The sequence below is a fragment of the Alligator mississippiensis genome, chromosome 4 (assembly GCF_030867095.1).
Source record: "Alligator mississippiensis isolate rAllMis1 chromosome 4, rAllMis1, whole genome shotgun sequence".
NCBI lineage: Eukaryota > Metazoa > Chordata > Crocodylia > Alligatoridae > Alligator > Alligator mississippiensis.
Window position 1 is genome coordinate 142,776,021 of NC_081827.1, and position 23,245 is coordinate 142,799,265.

Sequence of the window (23,245 nt, forward strand, 5' to 3'; positions counted from 1 at the left end):
CTTTAAGAATGGGTTTTCTGTTAGAGGAGACTTCCAGCCTGTGGCGGGCTGCTTGGCACCCGCCATGGCCCACACACTGGCTGCGCCTGGGGGAAGCGGGTCGGGGGTGAGGGGCACCGGGCGGAGCCTGGCCATCCATGTCTGCAAGCGGGTCCGCGTCCGAAAAAGGCAGAGAAGGTTGTTGTAAGGGATCGGTCGAGTTTTGAAATCGGGGGCTCCTCAGATCACAAAAGCTACGGAAATGGGCCTCGAGTCCAAAAAGGCTGAGCAGCACCGCTCCGGGTCTCACGCGGCACCACCACCTCGGCTGGTGCAAGAAGGGTTGGTTGGGCCTCGAGATGTTTCCCGAAGGCAAGTGCTGAGAGTATGACTGAGCTGATGCTGGGATTTCCCGGGGGCAAGTCTTTTGCAAGGCAGCAGCTTGGCCCGGACGCACCGCGGCGCTGCCATCCAGCCGGGCCGACGGGCTGGTGCGAGGCGCCCCTCCCCCACAGCGCCTCATTTGCATAGCGCCCCGCCCCCCTGTGTGACCGCAGCGCCCCGCGCGGGAACGCCCCGCCCCCTCCCGCGCTGTCGTTAACGGAAGCGCGCGGCGGCCGCAGCCGTGTCGCGCTCGGAGCGGCCGGGCCCCGGCCCCCCTCCCCCAGCAGCATGTGGGGAGCGGCCCCGGGCCCCGCGGCCGACGCGGTGAGTGCGAGGAGGGGCGGGGCGGGGCGCGCTGGGGCGGGGCGTCCCCTCCCTCCCCTCAACCGCCCCCTCCCCCCCCGCCGCCTCTTCCTCCTGCGCACGCGCGGCCCCCAAACAGGCTTCTCCCCGGGAGTGTTTCCCAAAGGAGAGGCCCCAGCTGTGCCTATGTGGTGGCAGGCGCCAAGGGGCCCGGCCTGGGACCCCCGTGGTGTGAGGCAGACGTGGGTGAGGACCTGGCTGTGCGGCAGATTTTTATTTACCTTTTAATGTATTTTTTGGAAAAAAATTCGTGTCCCAGGTCAAATTAGTCAGATCCGATCTGAATCCTTCTGATTTAAGCGTTGTTCAAGCTCTGTATGTGCCCCTGCAACCGGCAAGTATCCCCCCCCCCACCCCGGACTTGTCAGCAGTGGGGCTTCTCTGCCGGCATCCTACGTGCAGGCCCAGGCCGGGAGACTTGCAGTTCAGATGTACCCCTTGCCCTCAGCCAGTGGCAGCAGGAGCGAGCTAGGGAGGAGTCCCTTATTTCCATAAAGTAGGCATGTAACCAAGATCCTCCCACTGGAAACTGGCCTGTGGGAGGCTAACTATGAGGCTCTCTTAAGGAGTCCCGGCCGTACTTGAACAGGGGTGCACTCTCCACTATACGCTGCTGTTTAAATTCATTTTGGCTCAGGGATCGGACCAGTGCAGTGACTAAACTTGATCCTTAGCCCACCAGAAGCCAAGAAGCAAGGCAGATGAGATGGGAGCACACAGGGCACACAGCAAGAGCATAAGGAATAGCCACTGCCCTCCCCAGCCCATAGCTACCCGAGTGGCAGGTCAGCTGTCCAAGTCAGACACCTGTCCTGCATGACGTGAGAGAGGTGGCTCAAGTCAAGGGTCAGCTGTTATGCTGCAGCTGGCTTGCAACTAGAGAAATAGAGGCAGGTTTGCCATGTATGTTCAGACAAGCCCAGGCTTCCTTGACTGATTGAGGTGCTGTTGTGAAAGTTGCCACCACAGGCCAAGGGATGGGACCTGATGTCTCCTCTATCGTTTACATTACCAGCTGCCTCAATAAGTTCCAGTTGCTGGCTTGGGTCTCTGAGTGAGAAAGGGACCCCTGGCAACTTGCAAACTCCAGTTAATATTTACTTGAATAATCAGCAAGATCTACTTTGGTGTGCACTGGGCAGACTTGATGCAAAATTATGGGGGCACCATGAATAGGCAAAGGTAGAATGCCATTTTTACTGAGTCCAAACAGCAGTTTGCCTGTTCTGTTAGTGTTGCTTTAAGTCTAGGTCTTAACCCTATGGAAAAAACACATGCTGGGATCCGCCTTGGATTGAGACCTTAGGGCATTTATATACGTGCTTCAGAAGACAGGAGGGGGCACTCTCAGAGTTGTGCTAATTAAGGTGACCAGAGTGTTACGTGTATCAGCATCCCCGTGCTGAAAAATGGCAGCAGGATGCTGTGTACTACAGCTTGTCAAATGAGCTTTAAAGTCACCAGCCACCATTTTTCAGCATGAGGGCACTGATACACGTCACGCTGGAGTCTGCTGAAATGCAATAATTACCATGCTGCAGCAAACTCGATTAATGGAGACATGCTGTAATTACAGCGTGTTGCAGCAGCCTCCCTGCATATGTATAGGCACCCTTAGAGTTTAAATTCATTGCTAGGAGCATGCATGTATGTGACAGTACATAGCATATTTTGGAGCCAGTAGAATACAGATAACCATGATGTCGTGTGTCCCCCACCCCCGCACCATTTGTCATCTTTTGGCTACTGTGGTCACCTAGTCACATTCCCTCATGAGTCAATCCCCCCAGGTCCTCAGATTTTTTTTTTCAAAGCCTTTCTCTGAATCCTCTTCAGTTTGTCAATGTCTCCTAAAACTACTTGCATTCCAAAGCAGTACGGAGGACAAAAACATTATATCTCCCCACCATGACATGATGCACCTGTGCTGGCAGCTCCAAATTACATTCATCTTCATTATAGTCTTAGCATGTTGCAAAGCCATGCCTAATTAAGTATTGCTTAAATGGTAAGGTATGCTTAGAGAAACAGAACAGGGATTGTTTAGTACAGGGCTTTCCAACTTACGGCTTGTGGGCTATATCTAGCCTGTGAAGGGTTAATTTGTGGCCTCTGGGTTCTCAGTGCAGGCACCCTTCCCTCTAGTGTTCCTTTTGCACTCATGGGGGCCTCCAGGCTCCCCCTCCCTCTGCTAGCTTCTGCTTCCTGCCCGTGTCCCTGAGGGGCAAAGTGGTTTCATGCAGCTTGTGGAACCCAAGAGGCTAACAGCACTGAAGATTTGTGGTCCTGTGAGACCCATGCAATGCAGTGGGAGTGAGTGGGGCACCTGCTGTGTGGCCTGATAGCATGCAGCCCCCAAGCTATTCAAAAGTTGGGCAGCCCTGGCTTAGTATATTATCACAATCAGAATTGATTTGAAGTCAGGTCTTTTGATTTTCTGATCGAAAAAAAACCTGTTGTCCCATATGGTTCTGAAGATAAACTTCCAAAAAAAAATAACTGATCCAGTTTTGGAGAAACTTTGGAAATTTTCCAGTGCTTCACCATCTGAAACTTTCTGTATAGCCTATCAGCCATGATTTGATCTGTACAGGAAGATCCCTGGTGGACTTCATGGAGTCGTGGTTTCCCCCCATCCCATCCCATCCACCCACCCCCTTCCTCAATAAATGGTTCTTATCAGGTGGTTATTGATCTGGCTGTTTTGATTTTTGGTAGGAAAGCTTTCTCTAAGAGGAGCGTTTAGGTGATTGTGTATTAGTTTAGTTTGAAAACCACTGGAAATTATTTTATAATTGTATCACTATAATCTTAGCTAAGGATACTTTACTCCTTTGATTTTTTCCCCCTGTATTTTGTGACTGGTATCCTGTCAAAGGAATGCAGGTGTCTGAAGGAGTATATTTGAAGATGTGGTTAAAATTCTAGCTGGTTCTGAACCCATCAACAACCCTGGAAATCAGGGTTTTGCTGTGATTGCTAGCTCAAATTCATTCCACCCTGTAATCCAGTGTTTCTCAACATCTGATGTCCCCTGTCCAACAATACTGTGCAAGTAAAGCAGCTGTGGACAACCCATACTTAGCAATCCTCGTCAGCCTTCTTTACTTTTAAATTGTAAATGGCCATGAGCAGTGTTGAAGAATCTGGCATCCAACCTGTTATCTGTAAGCCAGGGGTGGAGTACCACTGTCGGAAGCATATTGTGGTAGCCTTGGGGTAGTCTTGATTATGTTTGGAAAAAAATAAGCTACGCATCTGGGGTCATTGGTTACTGTTAGTAGCAGAATTGGTATCATCTCGTCAATTCTGTAGTGACCTCATGAGGACATTGAAGAAGAAAAAGGGATAGGGTGAATTGCTGGGGGATTTTGAAGGTAAGGGTCCCTAACGAGATGCTGGAGCCATTGCTGTGCTCTGCCACCTACTCTGTAGGATCATGGGAAAGTAAGACTGGAGGGGATTTCATAAGGTCATCTAGTCAAGCTCCTGCTCAAGGTAGGATCATCCCTTACTAAACCATCCCAGCCAAGTATCTGTCCAACCTGGCCTTGAAAACTTCCAAGGATGGAGATTCCACACCTTGTCTAGGTAGCCTGTTGCAGTGCTTGACCACCCTTACAGTCAGAATGTTCCTCCTAATCTCCAACCTAAATTTCCCATACTGCAATTTGAGGCCATCGCTTCTAGTCCTGTCCTCTATGGCCACCATAAAAAGCCCATCTCCATTCTCTCTAGAATTGTCCTTCAGGTATATTAAGACTGTTATCAAATCCTCCTCAGTCTTCTCTTCTCCAAGCTGAATAACCCTAACTCTGTCAGCCTTTCCTTATAAGTCTTAGTTCTAAACATAACTCAGGCCCCTAATCATTTTTGCTGCTCTCTGCTGAACACTTTCTAATCTGTCCTTCTTGCAGCATGGGGTCCAAAACTGGACACAGTACTCCAAGTGAGGCCTCACCAGCACTGAACAGCGTGGAAGAATCACTTTCCTTGATTTGATTGCAGACCATTTTTTCCAGTCTGTCCAGGTCATTCTGGATTCTAGCCCTACCCTCCAAAGTGTTTCCAGCTCCTCGCAACTTGGCATCATCTGCAAATTTGCTAAATGTATGCTCAGTCCTATCATCTAAATCATTGATGGAGATGAAGATAGAGTACTTGCCAGGTTCTTTTGACCCAGGATTTATCAGGATATTAAAGACCACTGCTAGTCCTGCACTGAGTGCCAGTCGGTGGCATCATGCCCCAGGAATTGGTGCCTCTGCCCTTGGTGGGTACTCCCTTTGAATGGTTTGGCAAAGACTTAGTTAGACTGTTGGAACCAAACGCAATTAGGTGTCATTTAATCTTTGTGCTCATGGATTACACTGCACAGTAGGCAGCAGTAGTAGCTGTCTGTAACGCCTTGGCCCAAACAGTGGCCACATAGCTATTAAAAATATTTTTGTGTTTAGGTCTGCAGAAACTATGGTGTTTGTCTCAGTGCTACAAGAAGTATGGACTCTTTTTAACAGTCCACCCTATCAGGACCTCTGGCTACCATCCCCAGATGGATGGTCTGGTGGAAAAATTAAATTGGACTTTGAAGGGGATGTTGAGGAAGTTTGTGGCACAAGGACCCCAGAAATAGCATACATTCCTACCTTATTTGCTATCCATGAGATTCCCCAATCCTCATTGGGTTTCTCTCCTTTTGAACTCCTGCACAGGAGACAACTCTGAGGCATTTTGGACTGCTTTCACAAGACCTAGCAGAAGCAGGGCATGAGGTGTCATAATGTCATACAGTATGTACTTTGACTACAGGGACAGCTGAATCTAGTGGGAGTATTCACCCAGGAGAATCCCAGGACTATGCACTGGACTCAAGAACAACACTGTTATAAGAATGCATGACTCTGCATGTATCAGCTTGGGACTGGGGATTGCTCTTCTTGTTAGAAAACAAAATGCTTACTAAATGGTAGGGACTTTCCCTCTGAGATCATAAGATGAGTTGGAGTGGTAGATTATGAAGTTCATCTGGAAGGGAGATGGCACAGGTCCCAGATGTACTGCGTAAACCATATCTGAAACTGGTGAGCCTTAAAAGCACATTCAGAAAATGCAGAAAACAGTTTGACTCCCAACCACTGAGGTAGCTCTGTGGGGAAAACCAGTCCACAGCTCATCAGAAAGAGACAAGGTCCCTGCTGGAGGACTTTCCAGAAGCATTTACAACCTGACCAGGGAGTTAGCACCCTAATTAGTCATCATATTGTCCTGAAACCAGGGTGTCCCATCCAAAAGGGGTTCTTCTGAGTATCAGAGCAAGTATCAGAAATGGTAAGAAAGGAAGTACAGAATATGCCACATGTGTGGATGCTTGAAGAATTGTCAAATGAATGGTGTAGTTTGATCGTATTGGTTCCCAAAGTGGACAAGATGCTCTGGTTTTGCATTGATTTCCATAAGCTGAGGCATACTTTGTGCCCCGTGTTGTGTTGGTGAATTGTTACAATAGCTGGGGAAGGCCACAAAGGTACTAGCAAATCCTCCTTGCTTTGGAATTGTGAGAACTAATAGCATTCCCCAGACCTTGGGGGTTCTTCCAGTTTAGAGCCTTCCCCTTTGATCTCCTTGGTGCCTCAGCCACATTCCAGCCTATAATGGATTAATATGCATCAGCTGCACCAAGAGTATGCTGAAGCATATCTCAAGTGTGGTAGTGGGAAAATCTGCAGCATGTTGGCAGTCATTCTGGGCCACAGGCCTAATGTTGTACCCAGCAAAATGCTGACTGAGCTGTACAGAAGCCAGATATTTGGGGTAAGTGCTAGGCAGTGGGGAGTTTAGACCCCTTTTTGATAAAGTAAAGGCCTTGGTGTAGAGTTCCCTGTATCAAATCCAAAAAGTAGCTAAAGTCTTTTCTTGGATTGGCAAGTTATTATCAAGACTTTATCCTGCAGTTCTCATCGATTACTACCCCACTAACCGATGAGCTATACAAGACAACACCCAGAGCAGTGCAGTGGTCTCCAGCATGTGTTGGTGTCTTCAGAAAATAAAACAGATACTTTATACTACTGTGGTGCTGCAGTCTTGACTGTGACCCAAGTCAGAAATTTATTTTACAGACAGCTGCCTCAGAGCAAGGCCTTGGAGAAGTTCTCTCTCCGAGCTTTGGGCACGGAGAACACATGGTCCTGTATTTAAGACAAAAAGCTTCGCCCATGAGAACAAAACTATTCCATAATTGAGGAGTGCCTCACCATAAGGTGGGCACCTTAGACCTTCGGCATTATCTCCTTGGAGCCCCCTCCTTGGAGCCCCCTCAAAACTTGAAGTTTTGCATACCAACACAGACTTCTCTGAACCAGAGGAAGGGGGCCGAGATTTAGAAAAGTGGGTCTTGGACTCTGCTTGTGGGAGGGAGATATGTAACTGGGTGGGCAGCAGCTAATCATAGGGAAATCAGCGAGTGGGAAACCTTGTCCATCTTAATCAAATTTATTCTTAATTTGCATTTACATTTCTTAGTTGTTTTCCTAAATAAGGTTGCATTCTTCTCTGGTTCTGTTTAAAAAAAAAAAAAGTTTATTTGATTTAGTTCATTGTATGCTAAATATGTTACTTTTTGCTAACTAGAGGTATACTTTTTCTATACACAGGTTTTTAAGAATTATATATTTCAGCATACATTTATTCACATTCTTAATTTTTAATCTTATTAGAGTATTTTGAATGACAGTTTGCTGATTGCTAAATAACTTTCACTTTTGTTAAGTGTCAAGCTGCATTTTAAAATTGTTCTCAATAGTTAAATCAGCATTTAGAATTGGTAACACATATTGGCTTTTTTTTTTTTTGGCAACTTTATCAAAAGAGCCACAAGAATGAACTTCTGTATGGTTTTGGCTGCCCAGTAGCAGCAGTTTCCCACAAGACTTTTTCATGCTGTAAACTTTAGTTTGGATGCACAGTTTGCTGCAGCTACCTGTGTCTCAAGCCTGGATTATTTTAAGAGTCTCCATTAAGATCAAACTTGGAAGACTTTCAGATGGCTGTTACATCTTTGTTCCATGATTGGCACTAGTTCCGGTTTGTTTACCCAGTGAAATTTAAAAAGCTGGTTTTGGTTACCTTTCTCCTTGTTTGGGTAGGACTTGAAAGCAGTGGAAGTGTTTGAGCTCCCCTGGCTACATAGGGACTGGCCTAATGGCAGAGCCTTCCATTCTGGAACTCTTTCATTGTCTCCCCTTAGTCTCAGAAAGCCTGGATCTGTTGTCTGTTAGAGCTTGCTGCAAGGTTTTGTTTCTTTCGTATATTTAAGAGGATTCTCATGGGAAGAGTTTAAGTGAGCATACAGTCAAATAGCCATCCTGAGCCTAGCTGCTCACTGAGTTAGCATAATTAAGGCATTCCAGTGTCGGTAGCCGACAGCACAAAGGAAAGGGTGTCCACCTTTGGCCATCACATCTGGCCACCTTTGACTCAGCCTTTACAGATAGATTGCCTGGGGGCAGCTTTTATAATAAATCCAGCGCCAGGCTGGAGCTCACATCTCTGAATCCATAATGGGATGTTTTAACCGTTCTTTCACCACACCCCTATTAATCTGGTACATTTATGGAGCAGTATTTACTAAGAGGTAGCAGTGTTGTGAAGGTATCTGGGATCTGCCTTTGTAAAGTTATTACCCAACTTTCTTTTTAAATAAGCATTTTATGCTGAATTTATCTTGATCTTTTTTTTTCAATTGTGCTTCTGAAATTATGGGTTTCCACAAATAATGCGTTTTTCACAGAAGCTGTTTCTTATGGACATTTCAGGAGATTCTTCAAGGGGCAGCAGATGAATTCTGTACCAAGATGGAGAATGCTGTGGAGGACATGGATACAACTGATACCCAGTGGGGTTGGTTTTATTTGGCTGAATGTGGTAAATGGCATATGTTTCAGGTAACTATACATGGGGATATTGGCTATGATAACTTCCACATGATCAAACTGGCTATACTTAAACATTTAAACTTGTGCTTTCTGGTTTGTTTTGAAGACTGACTCAAACACACAGTGTTCAGTTAGCAGTGAAGACATTGAAAGGAGCTTCAGAATGAATCCACATGGCTCTCTTTGTTTTACTACTGCAAAATTTAACTACAGGTTAGACTTTTCAGGTATGTCTTTTCTAAAAATAAAGTAATTGTAAGTGTCCTGTGACAAGAATTAACCAGAATTTAACCAGTTCTTGTTTGGTAGTGCAAAGGAGTCAGGCTTGAGAAGGCCTTTCTTACATGAACATACATGTGAAGCTTTAGGGAGACAGTTGTGTGGTTCAGTTTTCTAGCCAAAAGAATGTATGTAGTATGCTTTGTTCAGAAGCCTCTAGTGTTTGTCCTGACCCTTTCATTGTATAAGAGATGCTTTATCATACAGTCACTGAAAAGGGCACACAGCTTGTTTTCTTTTAAATATCCCCACAAACTGTGTTGCAAAAAGATTTCTGCCAATTTCAGAAACTGAATAGTACTAATACATAATGGAAGCTTTTTGTGAAATATTGATGATCTAATTCAACTAGCAGGCAATGCAACAATCAAATTCTGCTTTAAGAATCAGAGTATTACCAGATACAATTTACTGGAAAACTATTTTAGGTCAAAATCTCATTTATACTGTACATACCCTTTATTACAGGTTACCACTAGTTTTCACTATAGTTACCACAACATTTTAAATTGTAAATGCATTTGACCTTTTTAACAATTGCACTGTAATAACTTCTCTTTGAGTATTTCCAACCATTGCACCTATGGTTGTATGTAGTATTTCATGTTAAATTCTGGAAAGTCTTGCCATCAGGCTCAGGGGAAGGGATGTTCTATACCTGTGGTTCTCAGCCTTCTTAGACTCAAGTCACTCCTTGGAAACTGCCAGCTCTTAGCTTTCACTGGTTTTTTACTTTGTAAAAATAAAACAATTCTTCTGTTGCAAAGAACTGAGAAGAATCATAATAGGTCAGAAGGTTTTTAACACTCATTCTTATTTTGTGTTTAAAATAGTGGGTTTATATTGTGAATTATGTCTGCACACTTACCAGTGCCAACATGGCTTGGCACCCCACAGCATCCTTGAAAGGATCTTATGGGATCCCAGGTATTCTGTACTGCATAAAACAGTTTCTTTATTGTGTTTCTGCTCAGCAGTACTGAGGCTAAAGGGACTGTTAGAACATGAGTATATTCATGGACAGATATAGGATTTTGAAAAGGCAGGTGTGCATGATGAGGTGCATCATCATATATAACACAATATACATTTTTCTCCAAGCAAAAAGAAACCAGAAGCTTTACTAATAAGCTTGGGGCCTAGGGCTGTATTATTCTGTTTAAGATTGATACAGAAGCAAATATAACTTTATTGGAATGGGTTAAAAACAGTCTCCAAGACTGTGAAATAGGAGCTACATTATCAGGAGCAGCTAACAGAGCAGAATTGGAGAAAAAAGGGCTAGCTTGATTAGTGGAACATCAAGACCATTAAAGAGGAAACAGGGTCAGTAATAGGACTGTGCAAAACAGCAGTGTTCTGCTTTGACTTCTGTTTCGACGGAACAGTATTTCGTTTTGAGTTTCGTTTCAAACGCACTGTTCTGTTCCGTTTCGTCAAAACAATTTTGCTGTTTCGACATTTCGCCCATAGGCTATAATGCGGAAGCACAAAACGTCCTATAACTTTGTCATTTCATGCCTGATTCTGATGAAACTTGGAGGTATGGTAGCCCCTTTTGAGAGCATGAAGCCAAGTTTCAAGAAGGTAGGTGCAGGGGTTTCTAGGAAACTGCACCTCAAGCTGCTGACAAGCAGGAGCTGGGGAGCAGGAACAGCATCCTGTGATCTGGCAGGCAGATCGGGAGCCTGCACCCCTGGGAGGAGTCTGGCAGAGCCCGCAGCCCTCCCCGGGGTGCAGGTGAGTCCCCGATCTTCCTGCTGGATGACAGGAGGCTGCTTCTGCCGCCTGGGACCCAGCACTGAGAAACTCAGCTTGGCTGGGGGAAGCGCTTCCCCCAGCTGGGCTGAGTTTCCCAGCACTGGGGACAGAGTTTCTCAGCTCCCAGTGGCTCACAGCTCTGTGGAACTCAGCCCAGTGGTGGGAGGTGGAGTGCAGTGCCATCTCTGCCCGCCTTCAGCCACCGGGCTGAGCTCCACGGGGCTGGCAGAGACGATCGGAGCGCAGTTGAGAGGCGGGCAGAGCCAGCTGCACTCCAGTCAGCTCTGCCAGCCCCACAGAGCTTAGAGGCTGAATGCTTCTCAGGCATCACCAGCTGGATAGCCCTCATCTAAAGCGTGCTAACTACCATGGTATTTGGAAGTCCTAATATTTCTGTATTGCAATATGAGTAGAGTTGGAGGCTAAATGTTTTGAAGTGCTTATCTGAACATATTAACTTGAGACAGCAGTTCCTTTTGGGCAATTCTAACAGTGTAATTTTTCTGCATAATACACTGTATTTAAATGCTTCACCTCTCTCTAGCCTGAATGCTTTTGGATTTCACTTAATTTTGGTTTTATGTACAGTGATGAAGCAAACGAATTTAACTACTGAAAAACAACGTCCAATAAAGCGAGCTCCCTTTTCTATCAGTGCTTTCAGGTAAGAAGTATAGGTCACTCACTGTTTGAATTTAATTCATCGTACCTCTGAGTAAAGTAAACTGGAAATATTTTTTACAGTTTCTGCTTCATTTTTTAAATCAAATTAAATCTGAAGAGGCTGATTGAAGTGAGAATAGAAATAAAAGGTCTGGTGGAGGAAGCATGACAAAAGGACACTTTTTATTAGAGAAAGTATAGTATGTGAATGAATAGCTTGTGAAGTATATCAAAGGCTAAACCCTGATTCAACATGATTCTGAAACCTATGCCCAGCAATGAGCAGGTGAGGAATCCCACTGATGCCCTTGCTAAGTACCTTGCCAAATCAGAGCTAAAAACTGGAAGAAAAATGTGAAAGAAAAGACATGGTAAGAGAGCAGGTTTGTCATAATAGCTAATGACCTCATTTTAATTTGTACAGTACACATACTTGACTTTTCTTTTTGTCAGCGAGCCTACACTCGAGAGATTCTGTCTGGCCTTCCCACCTTGTGTAGTCATTTACACTGAAGTGGATGTGAAATACCAGCACATGAGAATACACATGTGAATCTGATTGCACTGAGTTTTATAAATTGGTGTCTTCACATTTGAAACAGGCATTAGTCATGAGTTGTGAATGTTTGTTTTGTAAGCAAAGTAAGCTGACTTTTGCAGTGACACTGCCACAACTATCTCCTAGTTTGAATATAGTCTTTTAGAATTTTAATTTAATTCTCAATTTCAGTTAATTTTGCTGTGGTAGAAATTGTCCAGAATTGGCCATTGTAACAATAATCATAAATTCAACTGTTAGCTGACCCTAAGCAGCTCCCAGTTTTCTGTAAAAATGCAGACCACATAGGCTTCTAAATCAATATCTATGGATGCCTAACTTTTAGCATTTGGTGTAGCTGGATCATGGTAAAACTTACTTATTATTACTGCCCTCCAATATTGTATTCGAATTTGGATGAGTTCCACAGTAAAACTGTTTTATTTCTAAAAAAACACAGCATGGCACTGAAACATTTTTGTAGTGATTCACCCAGGTGTTAACTATAGGTGGTGGTTTTAGCAGATCTCTTGCTTTTGTCCCTGGTAGTTGACTGTAAACATCTTTTGAATTTGAATTCTACTTCAAGACCGAATTACCTATTAAATTATCCATTCTGTACAAAATATTTTACAAAGTAGGAATTCTGTAGGAGGAAGAAAAAGCTTCAGCTCTTGAGTCATTTATTTTTACTTTTTCTTTTGTGTTTGAAGTTACATCTGTGAAAACGAGGCTATTCCAATGCCTCCACACTGGGAGAATGTAAATACAGATGAACCATATCAGGTAAGAGATAAGATATGATTTGAAAAATGTAAAATGTATACATCCATGCAGGATGAAGGAATACAGACCTCAATGAAAATACTAACCTTTTTATTCCCTCTCTCTCTCCCTCCTCCTTCCCACACACAGCTTATTCCTTTGCAAAAACAGACAAATGAGTATAATGAGGTTTCTGGTTTCTTTGCGAAAACAATGGATAGCAACCGAATTAAAAGAATTCAGAGAATTCAAAACCTGGACTTGTGGGAGTTTTATTGCAGGTGAGATTATCTCTAAAATAAATGTTGAGTAAAGTCAGTTAATTGAACAAATTTTAAAGGAATGTAGCAGAAGCATTCAAGTGCATGTATTTTAAATATTTGTTTAGTGTCGGCATCCTTTCTCCATCAACTCTTTCTTCATTTGTCTAATTGTTATTTGCTTGCATTGTATATGGCAGTATTCCTGTCACAGATCCTAATATTTTCTGGGTATAGAACTTAATGATGCTTACCATTAGCTTCTTATCATGAAACCTAGTGTAGGGTGATGTGTATTGGATACAGTTCTACACCATAAATTGAGACTCAGTGTATTACTAAAGCTTCTTCTGGTTGGGGAGGAACCCCGCTTTTTTCTCCCATTATGTATTGAACAGTGCTAAAAGAATTAAAAGTTCCTGAATTTTGTTCCCTCCTCTTTTCCCTGGTTAGCCTTAGCTCTTTTGAACCATAAATAATTATTACAGTGTTGCCCCTAGAGGTGCAGATGCATACTCTAAAAAAGAAATGTATAAGGGGCAGCATAAAGATATATTGGATTATTCTGAGAATTAGATCAATGTAAAGAATAATATTAAGATAAAAAAATTAATTGTACAGTGTGTTTGTTGTAAATATTCATCACAATTTACTTTTCAAATAAAAGATGATGAGTTATGGCTGCATGTTCAGTCTTAATTTTCTCATTTTCCAGTCTTTTGAATGGGTCACTCTTCTGTCTTAATCTATTGTTATACCTATTTGTATGGAGTATATTTAAATGTATAAATATGTATATAATAAAAAGATAGCCATTTTGCTGCTTCAAGAGTTCTATAAACAAGGTTTCCCCATTGTTATAGGCTACTTACCATATTTATTTACATACCGTATGCCCTTAAATACGCCATGCACTGTGTTTTGGGAAGGCAGAATGAAAAAAAAACAACAACACACTTCCTTCCCCTAATTTTTTTATTCCCAATTTTTGGTAGAGGTGAGTACAGTACGTAAATAAATACGGTAACTTCTAGTGTCTTGTGAATAATAACTGTTGGCAAATTATAGTGTAACTTTGTTCACTACTGAGTTCTTGGTGCAGATATGTTTTTTATATTTCTCTAACTTTTTGCTTAGAGAAGGAATTGATGTGCAGCAGGGTCTCTTGTTTTATTCCTTCAGTGTGGTAGATTGTGCTCTAAAGTTGTCAAGTTCCCACTCTTATATTCTTGGAAGCATGAATTCAGGAATAGAAATCTAATATAATGTTATAAAGTATGGTTATTTCAGTACAGAGGTGGGTGTAGGGTACTGGCAGCAATCTTCAAAGGTCAGCTGCTTTCAGCCTATCCATCCAAGTATGTCTGGGGTGAAATAAGCCATCTTGTGTCTCTTACCCAGTCATTAGGAGCAGGTGGAACTCATCAGCAATAAAGTGAACATTCTCCAGAAGCCTGTGATACAGAGAAGGATTCCAGACTCCTTGTGACATCTCTATTGGAGAGAGAGACGGTTGCCCCTGTACCCTGTATGGGGTAACAAACTGGTTGATATGCAGTAAACCTTAGCATGTCCAGAATTTCTAGTGTTTGAGTTTGCAGCTTTGAAAGCTCACATTCCAGAGGAGCAGAGCAAGCAGAAAACACTGCTGTAATACAAGCCTGCTTTGCTGGGTAAAAACTTGGTTTTTTGTTTAAAAACATGTATTAATCTGTGATTGATGATTGGGGAAAAAGGAGGATTCAGGACACTGATATCTTTAGAGTCAGAAGCTCATTAAATATATGATCTTGAATACTAAAAAAAACCTGTTCTGGCTTTTTTTTTTCTTTTTTTTTCCCCCCAGAAAACCACCTCCCTGGCACTGCTGCACATACTGTGCCATTTAAGAACAAGAATTACATCTTTTTTTCTTCCACTTCTTTAAAAAAAAAAAGCATATTGTTTCTTTGAGGAGATAAGTAGCTGAATACAAACAGCATGCACTTTCTGACACAATTTGTTCATTATGCATTTTGGCCACCATAATGTTAGTTTTTCTGTCATAAAAGCTCTTATGTTAGTGATTGAATATTATAGTTGTTATGTATTTTTAGTAAGAGAGAGTAATGACTGTAGACTTAGTTCAATAATAGGTAGTACTCAACTCTTTAGAGGGCAGATTATTTATTGCTGTGGACTGTACTAGATACATTCTGTCTTCCCACTCCAGATACCATATTGAGCTGACATCAGAATTGTCTACATTGACTCGGTTTTGTGGAAAAAGAAATAAATTCTTATCTTTTAGGCCAGTTGCTGCAAGATTCTGTTCCTGTCATTATACAGACAAATAAATTATGGGTGGGAAGAAGGGTTCACCATCAGTGTAGTGGTTAAATCTCAGTTTTGTGTCTGTTTCAACAGATTTAGTTGGAAAGGTTAACTGGTTTGCTGGTTGCCTAGTGGGAATGAGTCTTTGGATGAAAGTTTTTTTTTTTTTTCAGCTGTTTGAAACTCAACTAGAAAAGACTGGATGATGCTGATAGGTTATAGAAAATGGTGAGGGGCGTGGGGCACATGCCTTACAAGAAGAGGCTAAGAGAACTGGGCTTGTTTAGTCTGGAGAAGAGAAGACCTAGCGGGGATTTAATAGCAGCCTTCCACTGCTTGAAGGGTGGCTTGAAAGGGGATGGAGCTAGACTGTTCTCAGTGGTGACAGATGACAGAACAAGGACCAATGGTCTCAAGTTGCAGCAAGGGAAGTTTAGGTTAGATATTAGGAAATACTTTCTCACTAGTAAAGCACTGGATCAGGTGCTAAGAGATTGTGGAATTTCCATCCTTAGAGATTTTTAAGACCCAGCTAGACAAACCCTTGGCTAGGATGATCCAGTTAGGGGTGGTTCTACTTTGAGCAGGGCGTTGGACTAGATGACTTCCTGAGGTCCCTCCTAACCCTGATTTTCTATGATTCTATGACTGAGAGAATTGGGGAAGGAAATATATGCACTCACTCCTTATCACAGGTGTTCTCTTGACCACCTTTCTCAAATCTTGTGAAACCCATAAGTGTGGCTTTGATGGCACAGCTAGGCCTGTGGTATATACTAAGTAAATACCACATAAATTTTGTACCTAAATAATTTTTGGAAGTTTGTGTTGTTTAGTGGCACTGTGGTTCTTGTGGGCTACTGGTTTTAAGACGAATCTCAGCTACTGAACTAAAACTCTTTTATTTGGTATCCATTTAACTTAATTTTTTTAATAGGCAGTTAAGTTTTGAAGACTGTTGGTTAAAAATCTTTATTGGAATGAACATACTATTTTTAATTTTTGCCTTGTTCGTCAGTAGAACACATTACTTGATCCTGTGTTTTCCTTTTTAATTTTTTTCCTTTCATTGTGAAAGACCATTTGCGGAAAGTTACCACAGAGATATAGGTAGGGTTTGCATCCTAGGCAGCTATAGGCTCCAACTGGTTTGTGGGACCCAGGGAGTGGCAGGGCCTCAAGGCTCTCAGCATCTAAAAACTCTGGCTACTTGGAGCAGGGAAAGGTGTCTCCCCTAGCCAAGTAATTCAGCTTCTTGCCTGTCCTGCTCCCATGTCCCCACAACTGTCACCAAGTCCCATGCTGACTGATGATATAAATCCTTTAATTTCATGGTGTCTGCTGGAGAGGAGAGGAGAGGTCAGGGGCAGGCAGTAGGCTTAACTCCTTGACTCCTCTGTTCTGTGCAGCCAGAGCCTATGGCTGCTGAAGCCTCAAAACCCCTCTGTCCATTCTGGCACCCATAAATGTCTGGGGCTCATGCCTCCTGGCCTACTCCTGGTTATGAGTAATGACTTACTGTACCAAAAGGGCTGTCAGATGGACAAAAGACCATTAGAAGAAAAAGAGGTATTTTTTTCTGTTTTAATAATATTGGGTTTTACTTGCAATAATTCTATATTAAGTACTTCCAAAAATAAATGTTTTGTATGTCATGTTAAAGTAATCTTAAATGGCAGAGGTCTGAACTGATGGAAGAATAGTATCAACGTTTAGAACCACAGAAAACTGGGATGGAGGGGACCTCTCAAATTCATTTAATCCACCCTTCTTACCCAAGACAGGATCACCTATACCTAAATCATTCTTGGCGTATTTTTGTTTAATCTGCGTAAAAATTCTGATGTTGAATATTCAACACCTGCTTCGATATTTAACTCTTGGATCTGGGACAGAAGCTCCATAAGCCGGTTTGACTTAAATCAGTTAAGTCTGATACTACATCCAATCAGGTTTATTTTAAATTAGTTTTGGCCATTTTGAAAGTGGTTTAAGTACACTGAACTTCTGTTACAGGTTTAAACCTGTTCCTGATTACTTAAACCCGTTTATGTGCAACTGTTCCTAGTCTCAGTCATTTTTTGATTGGGTAACTTTGTGACTTTGAATTTTAGCTCTTAAATTCTTCAACTGTTGGAGTAGCTTTTCCATCTTGGAAATACAATTAGCTTCATTTTGATTACAAAAGTTTTTCTTGTACTTGTTTTTCAGGAAGAAAGCTCAGCTAAAGAAGAAAAGAAATGTTCCTACCATTAATGAGCACATGTTATTTCATGGCACTAGCAATGAATTTGTAGAAGCAATATGCATTCATAACTTTGACTGGAGAATAAATGGCATGCATGCTTCCATATATGGAAAGGGTAAAATATGACATTTTTACCAACCATGTAATTTGAATAGTACATTTGTCAATCTTCTTTATCTCATTGTAGTGCAGTGTTTCCCATACTTTGGTTTGCATGAGGTATTTGTTGCATGTGTATGGAGACCTGTTCAATTTAGTTCCATACTTTTAACTGTTTTTAGTTAAACTTAGCACAATGATTGGAGGCTCTTTGTATGCAGTTCTTATAGTTTCCATAACTGAATTGGCATGCAGTGTGAGGTAGTTTGTGAGGCAGTCTTTCTTATGATGTTCACGCCTTAAAATCTTGGTGTGCTCCACTAATATTTGGTATTTACTTAATTCTAAGACAAAGTCACCTCTGCCCCAATTAACATGGGAGGGAAACCTTCATCTTAGAATCATGCACAAGTGAGGGAGGGAGGGGGAACCACTGCAGCTCAGGCTGCAGCCTCTATAGAGAGTCAGGGCCATACTCACAGCTGTTGCATGCCCTCCCCCCAACTGTTCCTGTACCCCTCCATCTTACCTCTGCCGTCTTTTCCCCCTGTCCCACTCTACCTTTGTTCCATGCTTGGAGGCTTTGTCCATGCTGCAGCCTGGGGCACTGGGCCTGGCCCATAGCAGCAACACAAAGTCCACATGGCTACTGCAGGGGCTGGGCTGGGGCCATGCTCTGTTTCCCAAGCTAGAACAGGGATGGTGCCTGTCTGCACATAGCAAAGGTAAGGGGGAGGGGTGGAGGGAGCAGAGACTGGGTAGCGGGGGGAAGCAGGGGCCTGAGGCTGTGGGGGCAGAGATGGCAGGGGAGCAGGCACAAGCAAGGGTCAAGCTGTTTGACTTCCCCATAGCACCTGCATCCCCACTGTCTGCCCCCCTGCAGTATTGAGGGATGAATTAAAGATGACCCTCGAATAATTAGATTCTGTACATGGAAAATTATAACAAACATAATTTTTTCATGTATAGAATCTAATTGTCTTAATGTGGGGGTCATCTTAAATTCATGGTTGTCTTAAATTCGAGTAAATATGGTAATTCTTTTAAGCTAGTTGGATTGACATACAAGCATAGAAGACCAGGGTTTGATTCTTAACTGTTACCATTTTGACATTTAAAGAAAGTAGGATCAGAATTGGACAACCTAGAATTGTATAACTGATGACAACATGATCATCAATTTCTTTCTTTCTTTTTTTTTTTTTTTTAAAGGGACATATTTTGCAAAAGATGCTTCATACTCTAGTCGGTTCTGCAAAGAAGATATGAAACATGGAGACACTTTTCAGATTCATGGTGTGAACTTTCAGCGCCATCTGTTAAGAACATATAAAGTCATGTTTCTTGCCCGTGTATTAACTGGTGACTATATCAATGGCGAACCGAAATACGTAAGGCCTCCCTCAAAAGATGGGAGTTTTGTGAACTTATATGACAGCTGTGTGGATAACACTTGGAATCCGAAGATCTTTGTTATCTTTGATGCCAACCAAATCTATCCTGAATATTTAATAGAATTCAGTTAAGTTGCAGGGAGCTGAACTGGATATTAGGTTAGATTTTTCGGATGGTAAGTATGACTTCACAAAGGAAATATAATATATAAATTGTAAAATTGGCTTTCTTTTGTAAAAAGGGGCATTGGAAATCTTTGAACTAGTCTTACTATTATATATTTTCAAAATCGGTATGTATTTATTCATGTTAAAATATATATATATATATGATGTAATATGTGCATGAGTAAAACTAATCTTTTATAAAGATTTATAATTTTATAAAATACAGAGGACTTAGTATTTCTTCTGATGTACTGTACTACTTATAACTTTGCATTTTGTATCTTTTTTAGACTGGGGTTTAAATGTCCAAACTTGTCTGTCAGAGGAAAAAGGGTTTAGACCCATCTGAACAGCTGCTAGGTTTAAACTTAGTTATCTGGTACTGCTTAAGGCAGTGTTTCATTAATACTGTGATCTCAGAATGTAAGTTGAATTTTCATTGTGACAGAAAGATAAATACCTTTACAGTGGGTGTGATCATTGGTCAGTATTTAGCTGGGTATTTAACCATTGAGTCCAATGCTGGAGTATTAATTGTAGGATACTTATGATCCATGCAATTGTTTTCATACTAACATTGCAGGGTTTTCCATTTTGGGCGGGTGGGGGGCGTATGTGTGTGTGTGGATGGCTTCAATACACTACTGCTACTTTTATTTTCTACAGTTTGGCTGGGATCTAAAGCAGCACTCACTGTCAGTTTATCCTCGTCATTGAAGTAGAATATAATAATCGTCTTAAATTCAATGGGAAACAAAGTTAAACCAATGTTGAGCTCTTTTTAAAAAAAAAAAAATCCACCCCCTCCTTTTTTTTACACTTCATGGAAGCTTTTAAGAATGCTTATGCATGGTGGTTATTTGTGAACCAAATTTTTCTCTATTTACATAGATTCAGAAAGTATGGATTATTTTTCCAGGAAGAACCTGATTAGGGGAGGAGAAGAGGGATCAGAAATGGATAAAGAAAAGGATCACAGAGACTCAAATACCTAAAGAAGGGAGGAGCTACATTACCAACAATTGATTTAAGGTTTTAAATGAATAAAAAACAAATTGGGCCCTCCTTTTTGAAATTGCCTTCTTGGATTTGTACATAAGATCTTTTTGACAGACATACTTACATCTATGGGATGGGAGGCAGCTGGTTGCTGTACATGCACAGCCTGATGGTATGTCCTAGGTGACAGAAATATATCCTTCTCCTTCCTTGGTCCTGTTATCTTTGCTTGTCAGCAAAGTGTGCACTTGGACCATGTGTCACTCTCTTGTGTTCTTTAAAATTTAATGGAAACATTTCCTAGATTTCTGTCTTTAAACTGGTCAGGGCAGAGACTATAAATGTATAAATTGCCTGGCACAGTAAGCCATTGATCTGGGGCCTCTGACTGCTTGGCAAACACAAACAATTATGACCTTTGCTAAGACACAAGACTTGTAAAAACAGACCCCTCTCCCCACTTCTCATAAAAAATTCATAGCAAAGCCTGTACAGAGTTCCCATATTAGAGTCCTCTTTATTTTTTACAAAAAGATTCTACAATGCATTTCCTTTACGCAGTTATAAGAAAAGTTGTTGAAATAAAAATCATGGATGCAACAACATCATGTATTGATTTTGTTTTTTCACTAATTTCCCAAATCCATTAAGTGCTAAACTTACTAACAAACAAACAAAGAAAATAAAGTTAATTATTTATATTGCCAAGAACAGTGGTTCGCAATTCTAGATCCAAGGCACCCATCCATAATTGTTTTTTCTTAATTTTGCAGCACCTCAGTTGAGAACCACTGTAGTACTGCCTCCACTTAACTCGTTGGTTTGCAGCTGGAGCACCAACGCTGAAACTGGATGAAATTGTCCCACATGCCTCGTACAGAGCCTGACTAGAAAGTGACTGTGGCCTACATTTGGATGATAATATGATCATTCTATTATAATGCTGGCTTGCTTCTGTTGATCTTAGAATCCTGGAAAAAGGGCTGGATGGGACTTCAGGAAGTCATCTAGTCAACCCCCTGCTCAAGGCAGGATCGAGCCTCTCTAATTTTGTTTTTCCAGCCACTCTTAAACATTTCGAAGGATGGGGATTCCATACTTTCTCTAGGTAATCTAGTCCAGTGCTGAATCACCTTCATAGTGGTAAAGTTCTTCATAATATCTAATTTAAATTTCCCTTATTGCAATTTAAAACCGTTACTTCTAATCCTGTCCCCTTTGACCCCAGAGAATTATCTGTCGCCTTCTTTACAACCACTCTTCCAGTCTTTGAAGACTGAAAGTCTTTCTCAACTAAATAATTCCAGTTCTTCCAACCTTTTTTCATAATCATGTTTCCTAGACTTCCAATCATTTTTGTTGCTATCCTCTGGAGTCTTTCTAGTTTGTCTACAATCCTCTTGTACCTGCTCTGAGATATGTTCAATTGTTACCTGAACTGGTTGCAATCCATCTAAAGGCTACATTGTTTATACTGGGAGAGAGAGTCTCCTTTGGTCCTATCTTATTACAGGAGCTGCTTGTACAAATTGCCCTTTGTTTTCAGACTTGCTGATTACAAGCAAGCATACTGCTACTAGAAAACCATTCTTTAAAGGCTACAGCAGTTTCTGTAGCCTGCCAGAAAGTTCAAACGTGACTCTTACTGAAAGCTATGGGGGGGTTGTGTATTTTTTTTTTAGTTCAGCTATATACTTGATGCCAAGGTGAGTGTAATTCCAGTTTCAGAAAAGCTGTTTTTTTGTCCCTCTCTTAACAAATAAAAGCAGTAGCCTAATCAGTTTCCATGGGTGAAATTTTATTCCTGGAGAATACATTATGAGCAACTTCTTCAAATAGTTGTCTATGTGGATTCCATCCTTGATGTACATGTGACCAGCACTGGATTCCTTTGGACATCAGGTTTCATTAGGGCCATACCTGTGCTCTAACTGTCCTAGTGACCGTTTACACAAGGGCACAAAGAATGGAATGAGCTAAATGTGTCACAGGTTTTATTAGCACTTGTGGCAGCAAGACAGAACCCGTGGCAGTGTTTGCCTGTTTATCTGTGGTTTTCTTGCTGTTAGTGATTGGATACAGTTTGGCCATTGATTTTTGGATATGATCATGAACAGCATCTGACTGGAGGTCCTGGTGGCAACACGGTGGGCCTACTTTTGGTAGGGTAGCTCCTATAAAATAACAGTGTTATAACCTCCAGAGTGAGGTCAGTATAAGGCACCTCAAAACCCTAGTCGCCACTGCCCTGTGGGTAGTTTCTTGGCTAGAGAAAGGCTAAGGGACCTCACAAAAGCTCCCTTGCTGAGGCATTAGGTAGTCAGCAGCAGTTTTCATCTGTTGCTCTCTGGCAGAAGCTACAATCATCGAGGCACTAAACATTTGGATTTGGTCTGGTCTTTGGATTCTCGTCTCAGTGGTCTAAAGTGGGAATGGATATGTCTTGAGCATCTTGCACTCTTCTGTACTTTCGCTGAGGTGTATGCATTGAAGGTCTTAGTGTGATAATTGCAGGACTATGTGCAAGCAGATTCATCAGACACCTGAATAGACCTCCTATGAGTACACCATGGATCAATGGTTGCCTATTAGCCATTGATTTTTACCGTCCCCTATTTCTGTTTTTCAGAGATGGCATTCCTGTACAGTACCAGCTGATAAGGTGCAAATCAAGTCTCCTGAGTTTAAGATGTAACTCTTCTTCCACTCAGTGCTTGGCACTTTAAATGTTTTTTTTGTTGTTGGTTTTTTGTTTGTTTGGGTTTTTTTTTGGGGGGGGGGGTTGATTTAGGAGGAAGACATTCATCTGATGCTTCATCTGCCACCCTTCCTAAGCACACTAAGATCAGAGAGACATGCCTAATGTTGTTTTTTCTAGAGTTCTGTGTGAAAACCTTTCCACATAAAGCTCCTTTTCTTCCTCAAATCTTCCTCAGTTAGTAGTTATTCCATTCTAGGATCCAGGCATGCAACATCTGAGACTCCCACTGCTTAAATCTGATCCACATGTGAACAACTTTGAGCAAAGGAAAGAAGGGGCATATTCTCAGTTTCTCTTTCGGATCAGCAGAATTAAGGCACAAGAGTCTACATGTTAG

At 41.9% G+C, this 23,245-nt stretch overlaps 1 protein-coding gene across 5 annotated transcripts; it reads left to right on the forward strand.

Moving 5' to 3' along the window:
* Nucleotides 1–564: 564 nt before the first annotated feature.
* Nucleotides 565–20,750, forward strand: PARP11 (poly(ADP-ribose) polymerase family member 11). Of its 5 annotated transcripts, none has more exons than XM_059726701.1 (9): nt 582–687; nt 4,644–4,999; nt 8,541–8,669; nt 8,767–8,887; nt 11,289–11,364; nt 12,615–12,687; nt 12,817–12,947; nt 17,451–17,602; nt 18,799–20,750. In XM_059726701.1, the coding sequence occupies exons 2-9, from the start codon at nt 4,970–4,972 to the stop codon at nt 19,110–19,112; spliced, it is 1,026 nt and encodes a 341-aa protein (XP_059582684.1). In that variant the 5' UTR covers nt 582–687; nt 4,644–4,969; the 3' UTR covers nt 19,113–20,750. The 5 variants fall into 5 exon arrangements, with proteins under 5 accessions (XP_014461889.1, XP_059582684.1, XP_019337725.1 ...); XM_019482180.2 differs by lacking the exons at nt 582–687; nt 4,644–4,999 and adding an exon at nt 820–912 and having other exon boundaries at nt 18,799–19,156; nt 20,040–20,750; XM_014606403.3 differs by lacking the exon at nt 4,644–4,999 and having other exon boundaries at nt 565–687.
* Nucleotides 20,751–23,245: the final 2,495 nt, after the last annotated feature.

Excerpts from the sequence above, each read along its gene's own strand:
- PARP11 (XM_019482179.2), top strand. The coding sequence starts at position 853 with ATGTGGTGGCAGGCGCCAAGGGGCCCGGCCTGGGACCCCCGTGGTGTG. Across the intron at positions 8,888-11,288 it reads CTACAGGTTAGACTTTTCAG|TGATGAAGCAAACGAATTTA; the intron begins GTATGTCTTTTC and ends TTTTATGTACAG. Across the intron at positions 12,688-12,816 it reads ATACAGATGAACCATATCAG|CTTATTCCTTTGCAAAAACA; the intron begins GTAAGAGATAAG and ends TCCCACACACAG.